The sequence below is a fragment of the Halichoerus grypus genome, chromosome 1 (assembly GCF_964656455.1).
Source record: "Halichoerus grypus chromosome 1, mHalGry1.hap1.1, whole genome shotgun sequence".
In the NCBI taxonomy this organism is placed as follows: domain Eukaryota; kingdom Metazoa; phylum Chordata; class Mammalia; order Carnivora; family Phocidae; genus Halichoerus; species Halichoerus grypus.
Window position 1 is genome coordinate 158,672,672 of NC_135712.1, and position 17,797 is coordinate 158,690,468.

At 51.0% G+C, this 17,797-nt stretch overlaps 2 protein-coding genes across 9 annotated transcripts in view; one reads left to right on the forward strand and one right to left on the reverse strand.

Annotated features, from left to right (window-relative positions):
• The window catches only part of CFAP100 (cilia and flagella associated protein 100), a 52,901-nt gene extending 40,596 nt beyond the window's left edge, over positions 1-12,305 (forward strand). For both annotated transcript variants that reach the window (XM_036077827.2, XM_036077828.2), the window contains exons 14-17: positions 6,294-6,429; positions 7,441-7,646; positions 8,653-8,746; positions 9,631-12,305. In XM_036077827.2, coding sequence (XP_035933720.1) covers positions 6,294-6,429; positions 7,441-7,646; positions 8,653-8,746; positions 9,631-9,744 — 550 coding nt within the window. In that variant the 3' untranslated portion in view covers positions 9,745-12,305. The remainder of the gene's footprint in view (positions 1-6,293; positions 6,430-7,440; positions 7,647-8,652; positions 8,747-9,630) is intronic.
• ZXDC (ZXD family zinc finger C) overlaps positions 10,155-17,797 on the reverse strand; it is a 41,478-nt gene continuing 33,835 nt past the window's right edge. For 2 of the 7 annotated variants that reach the window (XM_036077818.2, XM_036077817.2), the window contains 3 exons: positions 15,606-15,775; positions 13,365-13,466; positions 10,155-11,803 (listed from right to left, as the gene is read on the reverse strand). In XM_036077818.2, coding sequence (XP_035933711.1) covers positions 11,717-11,803; positions 13,365-13,466; positions 15,606-15,775 — 359 coding nt within the window. In that variant the 3' untranslated portion in view covers positions 10,155-11,716. Of the gene's footprint in view, positions 11,804-13,364; positions 13,467-15,278; positions 16,263-17,797 lie in introns of those variants that run through there. The other 5 variants (XM_078074178.1, XM_078074176.1, XR_013448626.1 and 2 more) reach the window with 4 other exon arrangements.

Genomic DNA, 17,797 nt, shown 5'->3' on the forward strand with positions numbered 1-17,797 from the left:
AGCAGGGAGCCCGATGCGGGACTCGATCCCAGGACCCTGGGATCATGACCTGAGCCGAAGGCAGCCGCTTAACCGACTGAGCCACCCAGGCGCCCCAGAGGTCTCTTTTTAAATGTAAGTTTTATTGTCATAAATTCTCCTCTTGTCCCATAAGTTTTGCTCTGTTGTGTTCTCAGTTTTCTTCATCTCTATTTTTTTCTAATTTCCCTTATGATTTCTTCTTTGGTCCATTGGTTGTTTAAAAATGTGTTCTTTAGGGGTGCCTGAGTGGCTCAGTCATTAAGCATCTGCCTTCGGCTCAGGTCATGATCCCAGGGTCCTGGGATCGAGCCCTGCATTGGGCTCCCTGCTCCGTGGGAAGCTTGCTTCTCCCTCTCCCACTCCCCCTGCTTGTGTTCCCTCTCTCGCTGTGTCTCTCTGTCAAATAAATAAATAAAATCTTTTAAAAAATGTGTTCTTTAATTTCTACAACTTTGTGAAATTTTCCAGTTTTGCTAACAATTCCTAACTTCATCCAGTTGTTGACAGAGAAGTTTGTATAATATCTATCTTTTTTAAATCTATTGAAACTTAGTTTGTGGCCCTAATATTTGGGACATCCTGAAAAATGCCCCATTTGCACTTGAGAGTGTATGCTTCTGTTGTTGGGTAGAGTTTTCTGTGTATGTCTATTACATCTAGTTGGTGTATTGCAATGCTTAAGGTGTCTTCTGTTTCCTAATCTTCTGTCTGCTGTTCTTCCACTATTGCAAGGGGGATACTGAAGTCTCTAACTATTATTACAGAATTAGTTCTCCCTTCCATCTGTAAGTTTTGGCTTCATATATTTTGGTAATCCATCATTAGGTGCATAAATGTTTATAATTGTTATATTTTCTTGTTGTATTGGACATTTATTAATATATAAGGTCCTTCTTTGTCTCTGGTAAATTTTTGTCTGATCCTAGTATTGCTACCCTTGCTCTCTCTTTTGGTTACTATTTGCATGGAATATCTTTCCCCATCCTTTCACTTTCAACCTATTTGCGTCTTTGGATCTCAAGTGAGGCTCTTGTAGACAGCATATAGTTGAATCATGTGTTATCCATTCTGCCAGTCTCAGTCTTTTGATTGGAGAGTTTAGCCTATTTACATTTAAAGTAATTAATGATATGGTGGGACTTCTGTCATTGTACTTTTTGTTTAGTATATGCCTTATAGTTTTTGTCCCTCATATCCTGCAATACTGTTTTCTTTGTGTTTAGTTGACTGTTTGTAGTGAAATGTTTAAATTCCTCTCTCATTTCCTTTTGTGTATATTCTACAGCTGTTTTCTTTGTGGTTACCATGGGGATTATATTTAATATCCTAAAGTTGTTAACACTCAAATTTGAATCTATACCACCTTAACTTTAATAACTCTGCTCCCTTACAGTTCTATCTTCATCCCTTTGGTTGCTGATGTCACAAACTTAGGTCTCCATACACTGTGTGCCCTAAAACATAAACTAAAAATTCTTTTAAATGTATTAGTCTCTTAAATCATGTAGAAAACGAGTACAGTTACAAACCAGTGATACATTTTTACTAGCTTTTAAAATTGCCCATATTATACCTTTATTGAGATTTTTACTCTGTCATAGGGCTTTAAGTTACTGTCTGATTTCCTTTCATTTCACTGTGCAGGACTCCCCTGAGCATTTCTGGCAGGGCAGGTCTCATGGAACAAACTCCTTCACTTTTGTTCATCGGGGAATGTCTTTTTTATTTTTATTTTTTTTTTTTGGTTCATAAAAGCTTTATTCATAATAGCCAAAAACTGGAAATAATCAAAATGCCCTACAATGGGTGGATAGCTGCAGAAACTCTGGTACATAAATACCAGGGAAGACAATTCCTTAATAAAAAGGAACTGCTACATACAACAACTTGGATGGATCTCAAGGAAGTTATGCTGAGTTGGGGGGAATCCCCAAAAGTCATTACCTGTATGATTCCATTTAAAATGATAAAATTATAGAGCTGGAGAAGAGATTAGTGATTGCCAGGGCTTAGGGATTGGAGGGGAGGGGTGTCCATAGAAGGCTAAATGTTAATTATAAAAGGACAGCATGATGGAGAACTTTCTGGTGATGAAATAGTTCTGTATCTTGACTATAGTGGTGGTTACACGTGATAAAATGGTACAGTATTACACCCAGCCATCAGGGAATGTCTTATCTTCTCCCTCACTTTTAAAGGACAGTTTTGCCAGATACAGAATTCTTGGTTAACAGTTTTTTTCTCTGAGCACTTTGACTGTATCAGCCCACTGTCTTCTGACCACCAAAGTTTGTAATGAGAAATCTGCTCATAATCTTATTGAAGATCCTCTGTATATAATGATTTGCTTCTCTCTTGCAGCTTTTAAAATACTCTGGCTTTGGCTTTTGATTATCCTGTGATAGTTTGATTATAATAATGTTTCAGTGTGGGGCTCTTTGATTTCCTCTTACTTGGAGTTCCTTGAGCTTCTTGGATGTTTATATTCATGTCTTTCATCCAATTTTGGAACTTTCATTCATTATTCTTCAAATCTTCTCTCTGCCCCCTTTTCTCTTCTCCTTCTGGGACTCCTATGATGCATATATTAGTCTTCTTTTGATGTCCCACTAATTCCTTAGGGTCTGTTCACTATTTTCAATCTTTTTCTTTCTGTTCTTCAGCCTTGATAGTTTCCATTGTCCTATCTTCAAGATCACTGATCCTTTCTTCTCCCTGCTCAGATCAGCCTTTGAATCCCTTTAGTGAATTTTTCATTTTTCTACTCCATTGTGTATTGTCTTTGTTTATATGAATCTTGTGGCCTGTCTCTGTGTTGAGAATCATCCTGCAGTGTAAACTTAGGTCTTTTCTGAGACTTTCCTTGGGCATGCATGGTCACTAATTTTTCCCATATGTTGTTGTTTTTGCATGTCCTCCGTCTTTAAGGTCTGGCTCTCCAAGGGGGAAAAAGCAAAAAATGAAGGGAGGAAAAAGCACTGGCCCTTTAAATCCCCTGGAAGTCAAGTGGGGGGTGAGGAGAGGAGGTGGCTTGCAACAGTGAGGGGAGATGAAACAATGGCCGCCTGCCTATTTGTCTGTACCTCTGTGGTCAGAACCACCAATCAGGGATCAGATCTCCAACGTTTGGAGGACAAGGTCCTTTTTTGCCCACCCTAGTTCCAACAGGCTGTGTGCTAGTTGCTCCAGAAAATCTGAACAGCTGCCTGCCACATGGCTGGGAGTGATGGCTGGGTAAGTGTTACTATGCTTAGAGCTAAAATGGGTGGAAATTAACCACAATTACTGTCCAAGCCTTCCCCCTGGAAATTGCAAGCTTTCAATAGACTCCAGAGTTCTAAAATGGCTGTATCAGACAGGTTCTGCCAGTGCAATCATTATCTAGTGGGGGAGACAGATGCATGGTGCTCCTACTCTGCCATCTTTCTCTATGTCAAAATTTTTAATTTTTGTTCTTTTTGCTGCTATTTCTGCAGGAATATGGTAACTCTTTCTCTTTTGCTTGGTCTTTTGAATGATCTTTATTCCTATTTGGTGGTGTTTGCCTTTTTTTTTTAATACCAGTCTAGTAAGCTTTCTGGCTATATGTCCCCAGGTATTTATGAAGGGATCATCTTGTTACCTTTCAAAAACTTGTTATAACTTCTGCAATTCAGCCCAACAGCTCTAAGAAAATTTCATACATATAAATGTACAAAAGTAGAGAGAATAGTATCATGAGTCCCCAGGTCCCATCACCAGCTTCAGCAGTGATCAACTCATAGCCAATCTCCTTTTACCTAGACCCCACCAAATTCTCCATCTTCCATGTTATTTCAAAGCAAATTCCAGGCATGTATCATTTCATCTGTAAATATGCCAGTCGATATCTCTAAAAAGATATGGATTCTTTAACATAATCACAATACCATCATCACATTTAGAAAAACCAGTAATCCTTAATATTAAATATCCATAATCCATAAGTGATTGGAGTTTTTAAACTTAGTTTGAATTAGAATCCAAATTAGATCATGCTCTGCAATTGGTTGTGTTGTTAAATCCTTTTTGCTCTATAGGTTTCCTCTCCATCTTGTTGTCCTTCTGCAGTCCAGTTGTTGAAGAAACCATGTCACTTTTCCAGCACTGAAGTGCTCCTTAGACTCTGTGTGCACTGGAATCCCCCCTAGAATCCGCATTTCTGACAAACACACAGGTGATATGCAGGCTAGCCTGAGGATCAATGCTGAGCAATATGTCCCTCATGATTTTGCATTCCCATAAATTGACGAGATCCAATTGAGGAGAAAATATTGTGACCCAACAATTTTACATCTAAAGAGAACTAGTAGGGAAAGGGTATCTTTTTACCCCAGTTACCCTGATAAGAAATAGAACAACAACGAAAGCCCTCCACCACCACCAGCACCACCACATCCATATAGCAAAGGAGGGCAAAAGCAAAGCAGTGCTGCACCAGCTGTAGGATCACACTTACAGCCAAGGGAATGAAAGTGAAGGAAGTATTTAAAAAAAAAAAGAAAAAAGGTTAAAACTGAATGCAATCATGTATCCTTTAGGAGGAGTACCACTGACCCTAAACGTACCTGCCCCTACAATGGGCACATGTGGTTCGAGGGAAGTTGGTCCTGACACCCAGGAAGTGCTCTCTGCTGTCATCCCAGGTGACCTGCATGAGCCCCACCAGCACCTGGGCAGGTGGGCTGTGTGTGAGCTGCATGTGGTCTCTCTGGCCACCCACCTCAGCCCCCATCATACTCACAAGCTTCTGGTCTCGGCCCTCCACCCCAAAGCCAGGGGAGTGTAGCCTGGAGGGTTCCTGGGGGGGGGGTGGCCTGCACCCCTGTGCACGTGACAGGCCATGGGACCCACAGTTGACAAAGGAGCAGCAGCCCATGGTGCTTTGCTTAAGGTTGGGAAAATGTCAGTGGGTTCTATCAACAAATGCAGGAAGAGCCACAGAATCACCATGGGGGTGGCAGGGCCCCTCTGGGCCTCCCAAGTGGAGTGACCAGATGTAGCTGCCCACACTGGGTGGACCCATGCCAGCTCTAAGAACAGGGATTGCTGCTCGGGAAATCCCAACAGATGATGGTCAGTGTCTGCCATTATTGTGAAAGATTTTTATTTAGTATTATTCTTCAAGTTTATTATTTCACTTAAAAGTTGGTTGTTGGAATTCTATTTCTAAATATATGCCCAAGGGCGCCTGGGTGGCTCAGTTGGTTAAGCAGCTGCCTTCAGCTCAGGTCATGATCCCAAGGTCCTGGGATCGAGTCCCGCATCGGGCTCCCTGCTCAGTGGGGAGCCTGCTTCTCCCTCTCCCTCTGCCCGTCCCCCCCGCTTGTGTGCTCTCTAAGAAATAAAATCTTTTAAAAAAATAAATATATGTCCAAGAAAACTGAAAACATGTCCTCACAGAAACCTGTCTATGAATGTTCACAGCAGCATAATTCCTAAGAGTCAAAAGGTAGGATCGACCATTTTTGTCCACTTTGTCCATTTCGACAAAGTATGGTCCATCAACACAGGGGACTGTCACACAGTCCTAAAAAAGAATGGAGTTCTGACACATGCCGTAACATGGACGGACCTTGAAAACATTCTGCAGAATGAAGGAGCCAGACACAAAGGCCACCACTGCATGGCTCCACAATTATGAAATGTCCAGGAGAGACACACAATGGGGGGAAAGGGAAGGATGGGGAGTGACTACTAATGGGGACCGGGTTTCTCTGGATGATGAAAATATTCTAAAACGAGATGATAGCGATGGTTGTGTAATTGTGTAAATATCCTGACAACTACTGAACTGTACTTTTTTTTAATTTTTACTTATTTATTTAAGAGAGAAAGCACACGAGCAGGGGGAGGGGCAGAGGGAGAGGGAGAGAATCCCAAGCAGACTCCCCACTGAGCGTGGAGCGCGATGCAGGGCTCGATCTTAGGACCCTGAGATCATGACCTGAGCCAAAATCAAGAGTCTGATGCTTAACGGACTGAGTCACCCAGGTGCCCCCTGAATTGTGCATTTTAAAAGAATTTTATAGGTGTGTGAATTATACCTCAATAAAGCTGTTACTTATTTTTTTGTAGTGTTGATTTTTAAAGATCTTAAATCATCTCAGCAGCATCTCTGGCCCCTGGGCACGCAGACACTTTGCAGTCACGGCCCCTTAGCCCTCAGGACAGTGGTGGGGCAGTGAGGCTCAGAGAGGTGAAGTGCCCAGAGCTGCACTGAGTGGGCAGGGCCCTGCCTGTCCCCCATCCAGGGACAGGGAGGTCAACCAGCTGAAGCAGTGGGTCACCACACTGATGATGTCCATCACCAAGGAGGAGGAGATGGCTGCTGAGCTGGAGCTCAAAGCCCGAGTCTTCCACTTCGGCGAGTACAAGGGCGCTCAGGAGGTAGGCCCCCGATCAGCAGCCAGTGGGCAGCGGGCATGGAGGGAGTGAGGGTGATAAGAGCACATGTGGGAGCACCCAGTGCCCCTTACCACCTTCCAGGCTCTGTAGGCCTGACAGAGGGGCACTGGCTGGAGACGGCCCTTGGTCCCCAAACTGGAGCCACCCTGTGTATTTATGCCTCTTGGCCGTTCAGCTGCCCAGCACACCTCCTCCTTTCCTTCCTTCTTTCATTCAACAAATACGTCTGTTTCTTCAACACAAAGTGTCTGAAGGTGACCCTGCCAGGAGGAAAAAGGCATGTCCCCAAGACAGCCTGAAAGAGTGAGAGAATTCTGAGGGCACAGAGGGCCAGGAATGTTCCAGGGTGCAGTGCGCACCCTTCCTGACAGTGCCCTCGGGGCCATAGGTACAGTCCCAGCTTCCTAATTCATTCAAACTACTGTTGAGCACCTACTGTGTGCCAGGCCGGGCCAGGTACGCAGGACGCCACAACATGCAGGCCGGCGCGCCCGCCGCCTGTCAGACAGACAGACTCACTGGGCGCTGGCTGTGCCCCACTCCTGGCCTGAGCCTGTCTGTCTGCTGTTCCTCATGCAATCCTCACGCCCACTCCATGTGGTAGGGGGTGTTAGCTTTCTGAATGTCAGAACAGGCTCAGAGAGGGGAGTTCATCTGCCCTGGGCCGCACAGAAAGTAGCTCACAGGACAGGGTCCTGTGGGGAGCTGAGGTCAGTGCAGGGGCAGAACAGGGCCCCCGAGGAGGTGACTGGGCCCCATGGACACACCAAGGCAGCTGGGGTAGAGAGCCCCAGTGGTGGCTGGATCTGGGTCTGGCTGACCACAGGAGGGCAGGGGCAGCTCTGGCCAAGAAAAATCCAAGTGTCCAAGCTGCTTTTCACATGCTTGCTGAGTGTGCTGGGCAGGGTTCAGGGAGGTCAGCCCCATCACGGCAAGGGCCCTGGGTGCGGACAGAGGCCCATGTGACCCCTCTGCCGGCCTGCCCCCTCACAGGACAAGCTGCTGGAGAGCCTGAACCGCAAGGTGCTGGATGTGTACCGACACTGCATCGGCACCCAGCACGAGTCCAACCTGGGCACCGTGCACATGCTGACCGGCATTGAGCACCACCTGCACGAGCTGCTTGAGAACCTGGAGCGCGTACCCCAGATCAAGATCGAGGAGGCCGAGAAGGCCAAGGAGAAGGAGCGCCGCATGAGGTGAGAGCCCAGGCTCCTGCCCCACCCCGCGTGGTCTAACGGGCGCCTCACGCCTTACGCAGTAGGGAGGGCCCCGAGGGCGAGGACGCCCTCCACAGCCCTGCTCCTGCTCAGGGCTGGCCCAGGCTGGCCCTGAGGGTGAGGTCAGACACAGACCTGTCGTCAAAGAGCTCCCAAACCAAGGAAGACAGGACCCTGGTGCTCCATGCTGAGAGACAAAGCCAGGGGTCTTCCAGAGAGGGCACCAAACTTAGCCCCAGGGAGGGCAGCCCCTCTCCTGGAGTGGGAGATGATGTGGACTCAGGGAGCCCAGGAGCCAAAGTGAGGGTGAGACAGCATGGCCTCCCCCCAAGGACAAGGGACATCGATGGCCATTTTCCCTGCTGGATTGGAGAGGGAGAGACTGGCACCGCCAGAGCCCAGGGGAGGGAAGATGCAGACTCGGGGAGAAGCTGAGGAAGCCCAGTTTAGTGGCAGGGGCAGCCAGGAACACTTGGCAGTGTCAGAATGCTGGACACAGGCAGCACGGACCCATCCTCCTAGGGGAGGCCCAGGGAGCTCCCCACACACCCACTGGCTCCTCTGACCTGGGGGCTGCCCGGTTCACTCCATGCAGGGCCCTGAGACATCTGCAAGGAGCCATTTGCTTCTCCCACAAGCACAGGGGCTCTTCCTCTGTGTCGCCTGTCCTACACCCAGGTGGGAGCGGGTACTGGGCAAAGGTCTGATGACCAGAAGACACACAGGGCGACCAGTGACCAGGGATGGGGACCGAGGAACGTGGGCCTCCAAGGGGTAGGAGCTGATGGAGCTGAGCCAGGAACCGCCAAGAACAAGAGCAGAAGCCAACCTGGCCCGGCAGGGAAGGGTGGAGAGGAGAGGGGAGTTTTCTCCTACAGGGAGGGCCGTGGCCTGACGGCTGCACAGGAGGACCTGGGGAGGGCATCTGGGAGCTCGCCCAGGCGCCTCAGTCTTTAGTCCGTCCTGCGTCACCCCTGGCACCCAGACTGCGGGAAGAGAAGCTCCTGATGCAGAAGCAGCTGCAGGAGGAGCGTCTGCAGCGCGCCCAGGCCCGGGCCCAGGCTGAGATCAAGAAGAAGGTGGGCAGGGTGGCCCGGGGAGTCCCTGCTGGGGAAGGGCCCCTGACCAGGCACAGTGGGGCTGGGAGGGGCTGGGGGCCTGCAGCCGAGCCTGGCTCACCCCCCTTGCAGGTGCTAATTGCTGAGGTGCTGGGGGGAAGAAAGATGGGGCCATCCGAGTAAGGCCAGGATAGAGCAGGGTCTCCTGTTCCTGGCCCGCCAGCCCTGCTGCCCCTCAGGACCTGCTTCCTCTGCTAGTCCTCCCCTGGGGCTGCCTGCCCTCCTGCACACGCACTCCCTGTGGGTGACTGACCTGGCTAGCATCCTCCCAGCCCCCGCAGGGTGCAGCTCAGCCCCCACGGGGTCCCACCATACCACTGACACCCCAGCCAGACCCCATCACTCCGGCTCATCACCCATCACTAGGGCTCCCCCTGACCGCCCCCCCAGGGAACAGGCTAGGACAGCCACTTCCTTCTGGCCTTGGCAGCAGGAGGTGTGCTCCCTAAAGCAGGCCCGAGCCCGGATACAGCCCCTGGCAGACAGATTAGGCTGCGGGGCTACTCTGAATAGAGCAGCGCTCTCCACACTGTCCCACGGGGAGGGGACGGCACACACTGTGGGGTCTCCCCTTAAATCCCTGGAGTGAAGGAAGTGGGCTCCCTCTGTTTAGCCGGGTACTTCCCCGTGTTTCCAGCTGCGCCCCACAACACACATCCATCTAGGGGCCCACAGCCCAGGGAACAGGCTCTGGAAATGCTGGGGAGACTCCCTCCCGAGTCATTTCAGGGCAGCTCCAGCCATGAGCCCACGGGCTGACAGGGGAGGCTGGGACGTCCCCGGGGCCCCACAGCCCCAGCTCACCAGCTTCCAGGCACAGCTCACAGAGTCCGCTTGCTCTGCAGAGGGGCAGGAGACTGGTGAGTCGCTCCCGGCCCCCAGCTCTCAAAGCAAAGGAGGAGCCTGAGCACGTGGTGGTGGACAAGGACAAGGAGGAGGAGCTGCTGTTCTTCACCTAGGCTCCCGGCGCCGAGGACAACAGCAGGAAGCAGGGGCCGGGCGGGCTGGACCGTGGCGGCTGTCACCATGTCCCTGTGCCCCTCCCGGCCTCCCACTGTACATTTCCGTACTCGCGTGAAATAAACTCCCCCTCGTTGGTGGCCCGATGGCCTGTTTAAGGAGGCAGGCTGGTTCCAACATCCGCACCCTGCCCTCTAATCCCTGAACCCCAAGCCCATGCTCGAGGAAGGAGCCCATCCTGGCCCTCAGGTAAGGTGGCTGCTTTGAGACACGAAGGCCAGTTCCACAAGAAAAGGAGGCAGCAAGTTATAGGCGGATGAGAGAGTTCGCACTACTGACTGAAAACAAAACATGACGCCCACACTACACACACTTCCGTGAAGTAAAGCCAAGCGACACCGTCAGCACATGAGTATACAAAAACTTTTATTCATTTGTACTACAAGTTGGGCCCACGCCACCAGGGAACCCAGTGCCCAGAAAACTGACAGCCAGTACCAATCACATCATGGTGGTGGACATTCCCAGGGGACGTTCCGAGGAAAGTTCCAGCGACCCACCCTGGAGAGATCGTTCCCTGGCCCGGCCCCTCCTCCCATCAGGACGGTGCAGTGTGGCCACCAGACCACCCGGCCCCCACAGTCACCCTGGCAGGCGGACTGGCTCCTGGTGTAGGGAGGCTGGGACACCTGGAGGCGGAGGGGCCAGGTGGACACAAAACTTTAGTCTGTGATGCAGCACAGAGTTCTGTGGGTAAAAACTGTTTATAAATGGGGACCGAGTTCCTCTGGGTAGAGAAGCACCCCGGATAGACAGCACCTCAGAGCAGGAAAGAGAGAGGACTCACCACCGAATGCTGGGGTCATTTCCAAAAGCCCAAGGCCAAAAACTCAAGAAATGAAGAAACACAGAACAGGCAGAGTTTGGACAATTCCAAGTCCAAGAACCAAAACAGCATCTGAATCAATGTAAGCCTCAAAGGCACAAGGCGAAAAACAGCATTTCTGAGTGACCGTGTGGCCAGTCTCGCCAACAAACAAACACGTGCGAGGTTATCCGCTCGCCTCCTGTGCAGGACCGACCGTGCTCTGCGAAAACACACGGTGACACAGTACCTGCACGTCTGCGGCCGCGACGAGCATGTACAAGCCCCTCTCACTGTCCTACACGTAGCGCAGAGTACTCAGGCCCTGACTGCAGAACCTGGACAAATTATTATTAAACATGAACGCCCAAATACAGAAGTTAGAAAAATGTAAAGTTTTACCTCTAGCATCCCCAAATTAGGAGCTTCAAATTCGGCCTCTCTGTGGAGGGCTCGCTAACAGGGCCCCAGTGTCCCCCTCTGCACTCCCATCTCCTTCCCCTCGTACGAGCTGCCCGCCTGCTCTGCCAACACAGGGATTCGAATTTGGCTTCACTATGACAACAGGATCACTTCTGCCCTATGGGGTGACAGAATCAGCCCAACCACAATCACCACCCAAGGGGCTGGGAAACAGCTCTCAGAAAGGGGAAACAGTTTCTAGATCTCTCTCAGGCCAAACGCTAAAACACGGAAGGTGAAAGATCCCATTTGCTTTTACTACAGTTGAAGTCCTATTTGACTAAGGAATCCATACCCTACCCTACTTCCTGCCTAAGTCTGTTTTTCTAATACAGCAGGGGCTCCATGGCTTAGATCAAACGGGACAAGGGATGTCTGCGCACCACCAAGTCCGGGAAAGGCCTGTGCTTTTGCCCTGAGGGCAGTCCTTGCCTCACGTTCGTGTAAGGCGATTTCAACGAATGCTGCCCCAAACTGGTTCCTGATAAAGTGTAAGAAAAACATTTTTGAGAAACATGCCCAAAAGTCTCCGAGGAACTCAGCTAGCCTCCTGAGCTTAAACCCAGTGGGGTCCCCCCCAGGCCTATAAGACCACGTAACAGAGTCCGGGGGCCACAGACTGTCTTCGGGGCAGAGGGTCGCTGTCACTGCAGGTCCCGAAGGTTGATGGTGCTCCCTGCACACTGCACCTCCTCAGGCCCGGCAGCCCCTCCAGCTGTAGGAAGCACCTCCTGAAAAACCAAGCAGAGTCGTGAGCGGCAGAGCTGGGGGCTCGGGCGGTGCAGGACCACCTCCCAGAAGGCAGCGCCGCGGCCGCACACACCAGCGTCAAAACCCGCAGGGCACCTCTCGCTTTCCTAAAGCGAACTTGTTTTCCCCTTATTTTCACATATGTTCCTTGAAGAAAGAAACTTTCCTATAAACAAAAAGGCGGCAAAGTGAACTGAATGATACCGTGTTGCAGGTCTCCTCAGAAATGTGACTGTCCTCGTTTAATTCATAACCCTTTCCCCGTTCGGTATGAGGAAGCGCCTCTCCCAGTCCCTGACCGCCTGTGGGCAGCATCAGCGGCTACGCCCCCGCCCACCTAAGCCACCTCCTCCTGCTAGAAGAACACCCCCACAGCATTAGATTCAAGGCGATGGCGAACACTTCTTGGCCAGTTATTTGTACACTACCAGATTTCTTTAAGAACGATCTCATGAGTGGGAATACCAGGCAGAATGGAGTCGACATCCATGAGGTTTTCTGAATGCAGGTTCCCAAACTGCATTTGAAGGAGCCCCCACTCCAGCCATCTGTGAGCCCCACGCACCCCTCTGTCTACCAGCACTTTACTTGATATTTATTTTTGACGTTTTAAGGAAAACGTTGAACAGCCTAATTTGAATACAAGAAAACTAAAATTACTATGTGTAGGGATTTAAAAAATATATATTTAAGGCTGAACTGTTAGAAATTTGATAAGCTACCTACTTTATTATTTTATAGCCAAATCTAAATTACCCATTGCCACCTATATTTGGTTTATCTGCTTACTTAAGCAAACTAAATTTCCTGGGTCTGTTTTCCCATAGGTTAAAAACTTGGCTGGCCTAGGGGCGCCGACTCTTGGTTTTGACTCAGGTCTGATCTCAGGGTTGTGAGACTGAGCCCCGTGTCGGGCTCTGCGATCAGTGCAGAGTCTTCTTGGGTTTCTCTGCCTCTCCCTCTGCCCCTGCCTCCTGCCCCAAATAAATAAATAAAGCTTTAAAAACAAAAACTAGCCAGCCTATTACCCACAGGAGAAAGTGACTAGAATTTTTTTTATATATATTTCAAAGAGCATTTTATTTTATTTTTTAAAGATTTTGCTTATTTGTCAGACAGCACAAGCAGGTGGAGTGGCAGAGGGAGAGGAAGAAGCAGGCTCCCCACTGAGCAGGGAGCCTGATGTGGGACTCAAGCCCAGGACCCTGAGATCACGACCTGAGCTGAAGGCAGACACGTAACTGACTTGAACCACCCAGGTGTCCCGTGGCTAGAATTTCTAAATATAAAATATTTGAAGAGTGTATTAAATTTCACCTGATTCATAAGTAGGAGCTACAGTGGGGAGCAAATCTGAGCTTTATTCTTGGTCTTTTATTTCTGGGTCATTTACCCAAAACCTTTTCTAGAAAGCAGCAAAACATCCTGGCAACCAACCCAATGAGTCTCCACTTGAGCCCCACCTCAGTGACAAGCCTCAGAAAGCCAAAAGCATCATGACAGTCCTACTAACAAACCCAAAGAGCTGTAAGACGTCCAGACCTGGAGGACATAGACGGGCAAATCAACAGCAAACACGGGGTGAAGGGCAGAAGGCTGCGGGCTGAGAACCAATGGCGAGGCTGCTTCACCTGAGGGGTCGTCCTGGGGAGGCAATGGCATGTTTCATTTACCAAGCACAGCAACATTCCTCACCTTGGCCTGAGGAGTGCTCGTTACTCTGAAACACACCCCCTGGATTCCAGGCAAGGCCACGCGGGAAGCCAGGTGAGGCGTGAGGACCCAGCAGTCACTGGAATCCGGGGCTGGGGGCTGTTTACCCCTCCTCCTGGTCCTCAGTCTCTCACTTTGTTCCCAGCTTGAGGCCCACACCACCTGCCATCTGGCTGCTCCCCACTCCCAGGCCCTTTCCCTCGAACTCCCCCACACGCAATACCTCCCCTCAGCCTAGGCCCTGATTTCCCTCCTGTAGGCTGTTCCTGAACTCTGGCGGAGGCTCCCGGTGCCCTCGTTGAGGGCCCTCTGGCTCTCCAGTGGCCACCTCACGGTGCACGAGAAGGCCCACCTCTGCCCCAACCCATGGTCAAGCTGGAAGGGACAAGAGATCACAGGTCTCTGGAGAGGGGGAGGCTCCTAGGCCCCTGATAATCATGCAAGTAAGAAAAGGGACACCATCGAACACTTCAGCTTTCATCTGCACACCCAGCCCGCGGCGGCTCACAGCCGCCACTCAACTCCCGGTGCCGCCGCCGCCATCATCACCCATCCCTTCCCCAGCCTCAAGAAGCTTCTGTGCTGAGCACGACCATTCCCACGTCAGAGACAATAAAACTGAGGCCCAAAGTACTTAAGTAACTTGCCCAAGACAATACTAACTGGTCAGGGAAAGGTAGAGAATTAAAAGCGAGTTTTCTCCACCTCAAAGTTCACACCTTCAATTAGGTGTCTCTTAAATAGCAGGTTCTCTCCTTCCGATGAGCACCTTTTCTGCACAGGTACCAGCTTCCTTCACGTGCCCGTGTTAGAACCTCCAGTCCTGCCTTCCCCATGTCTCGCCTGCCGGCTGTGACCACGTTCAGAAGGGCTCTGCTGCCCCTACCCCCACCTCCACAAGCCCCCATCTTGGGAGAGCCCTGACCTCTTTACTGCTCCAACCCCCTGGCCCCACACCTGGAAAGAAGAGACTTGCTTTCCTGCTCACCTCTGCAGACCAGTCTCCCGAGGTCCCACCCCCACCAAATGCTCACATTAGCTTCTTGTTTTCTGTAAGAGCAAGGCTGCTCACTGGCCCCATCTTCCTGGCCCTCCCCAAGCCCTTCTACCCAGGCCCTCCCCACCCCTTTCAGACTTCACAGCCAGCTCGGTCCTGTCTCCTCGATGAGGCTCTCCCAGCACTGCAGACCCCAAGGATCTGGCCACCCTCCTCTTCGGAGTCAGCTCGGCACTCAGAAGTCCTCGGATATCTCTGTGCCTTCCCACGTACGTGGTACACTATGGCCCCAGGAGATGCTCAGGGAAGAGGTGGCATGTGATCAGGCCAGGTCAGAGCTACATATCCTCAGTTTCTACACCTCTTCTCTCCCCAAACAGTCCCAATTTATTGTCCCTCTTCCAGCCCCTCAAAAATGAGACTGCAAACAAAGGCGCACACAGAGCTGTGGTCAATGTGTCTGGTGAGTGAGCTCATGGAGTGGCTGCCAGCTGCAGGCACCTGCTGAGCCCCAGGGAACAGTCTAGGAGGTGGCTGGCCTGCCTGCGAGGGGCTCATCTTGTAGGGAAGAAGGGCGGCGGGAGCCAGCATCTTTAACACGTAAAGGCTATATCCTCGGCTGCACCGCGAGCACTCCCCAGACACAGGACTGCCAAGCCGTGTGAGCAAACCCCTTCACCCCTGCCCTGAAACGAGCCCTGGGGTCCGGGGAGGGGCGGGGCCATGAGAGGCATCCCGTGGCTCACCGTGGGCAGCCTGAACAGCCTGAGGCCGGAGCGGGGCCCGGCACCTCCACTTCACGGGGCACCAGACACAGGGGGCATGGGGACACGGAAGCATCAATCCTAGTAAAGACGAAAGCTCGGACAAATAGAGCGGGACAGGGTGGGAGGAAGGGAGGAGCTGGGGTGACAGAGACATCATCCCGGACTTGGGATGGTCAGAAGCAGGTTGGGGGGCAGTTCCCAAGAGGAAGAGTACTGGAGGGGTGGAGGCTCAGGGAGACGCGGCCCGAAGCCTAGCCCCCAGCTCCCGCCCCATGACCAGCGTCCTTTGGGCTTGCCTGCTCTTACCTGCAGTAGCTGGACCTGAACGCACTGCACGCCGGCCGCCGGAGCTGGTCCTGGCAGACCTCCGCTGGGCACCACAAGGTTCCCACACAACCAGCCAGTCTGGCTTGTGTGGAAGTGAGTAGGACTGACCTTGCCATCTTTCATTGTCCTCTGAGCGGACCCCGAGGCTCCTGCGATGAAACAGACAAACCAACACATGCCGTGTACCGTGCCTCACCGAGGCCACACTCGGGACACAGCCTCCCCACCGTCACTGTGTACAGCCCTGCAGACTTCAAACTAGTCAACAGGGAGAGTCACGGGCTTAAGAGGTGGAAAAAACCAAGATTTTGATTAGAAAGCGTAGCAAACTTACCTACGTGTCTTCTGGACATTCAGCGATCAGACCCCGGGTGCCCATTTCACGGGGGCAGAGGCTCCTCCTTACCCTGCAACCCCAAGAACGGGAGGCACACAGGAGATCCCCAACACCATGGAGCACAACTACCAGGCAGAGCTGCACAATTGCAGAAAAGGAACAAGGGAAGGAAGCCGGCCAACACATCCCACCCTTGGGCCCCTTGGCGTGTGCTTAAGCTGCCAAATCCTTCAGGCTGTTTTCTGTCCAGCTTCCTCTTCAAAAGTCATCGCTTCATTGATTTCATAAAAATATGCTTTCTAAAATAACGAAGTACAAAGAAGAAACAAACAATCCGGACACTCAGAAAGGGCTTCTCTGACAGTCACGTGGTTTGTGAGCAGCATGAAATCCCAAAGACCAGTGGCCTGGATTCAAATCCTGGCTCCACCCCTGACTCTGCTACCTGACCTTGGACAAGCAATCTAAGTTCTGGCCTCAGTGTTCCCTACCTGTGAAATGGGAACAATACTCCCTACCTCAAAGTTTTGGAAGGATTAAGTAGATATGTGACACAAGTTTAGAACAGTGCCTGGGTCCTAGTAAGTGCCAGGGAATTTCAGGTGCTGTGACAGCTGTGTCCAGACAACCCGGGAGATGCATACGTGAATAACTTCATAAAGACAATTTTACAGTGAACATTATACAAGTTAATGAGAATAAAAGCATTTGATTTTTGTTGAATAAAAGCATTTGATTTTTGTTGAATAAAATGAAAAGGAACAAGTGAAACTGAAGGATGTGCTGAACTTCTAGAAAATACGTCTTCGTGAAAATATCTAATGACCTAACGTTAAAGGAAAAAGAGAGGCTGCATTCTTTGTGTAGGTTTTTGTACTCGAAGTTTCCATTTTAAGCAGGAATGGCTGGTTCTGACACACAGGACGAGCCGCCTCTGTTACAGCAAGTTCACCTTCGGTCTTGATGCCAACACCGGCCTAGAGGTCCCCGCTCCCGAGCTGTGCGCTGTGCTCCGTGTGCGCCCCGCACCGCTGCCCGCTTGCTCCTGCCCATCGCCCTCGCGGCGTCTCCCGCGTGCCCGAGAGCGCTCACACGCAGGGCTGTCCGAGGCCGCAGCACGCACCGGACAGCCTGGCTGCCATGAAACCCTGGGGTCACGGCTCCTTAACCCTCGGCACTTGACAGACTCCGCTCTGGGGGGCGCTGTAAGCCGCGGTGCCAGGCCACAGCCTGCTACTTCCTTCCTGGGCGCCTGAGGGGTTCTTCACCTCGGCGGCAAGTCTCGGTTTTCCAGGGAGCACATTCGGTGCCCCCTTCACTGCGGGGAAACGTAGTTCCATTATAGCTTTGAGTACGTCTGCCAGCTTCTCTGCCTCAGGGACCCCAGTCCCCTCCTGCTGGATTAGCTCTGGCTGTCGTCCATGCTTCTCCCCAGCGCTCTGCAGCTTCGGGACAGCAGACCAGGGCTAGGACTAGGGTGAGCAAGCAAGGTGAGGGGCTAGGGCCCGGGATCCGCTCACTCTGCTTTAACAGTAAGAAACTCCACGTCACTTGCTATTCTCCCTGAACATGCACGCTACTCCGCTCAACTCTGGCTCTTTACCTGAATGTGTTGTTATGCTTTGAAGTCTTTTGTTACCCTAGCATATTTCCCTGTGATAAAAACATGTACATAAATTAAAATTCTAGTTTTAAAAAATATCTTTTCTAGGGGTTGAAATCTTCATGTGAAAAATCAAGTTACTGTTGCAATTATTAGTAATGCAAACCCAACCAGAATAACAAAACCTATTAGAAACTTTGATAATGATGAAATATCAAAAGCAACATTGTA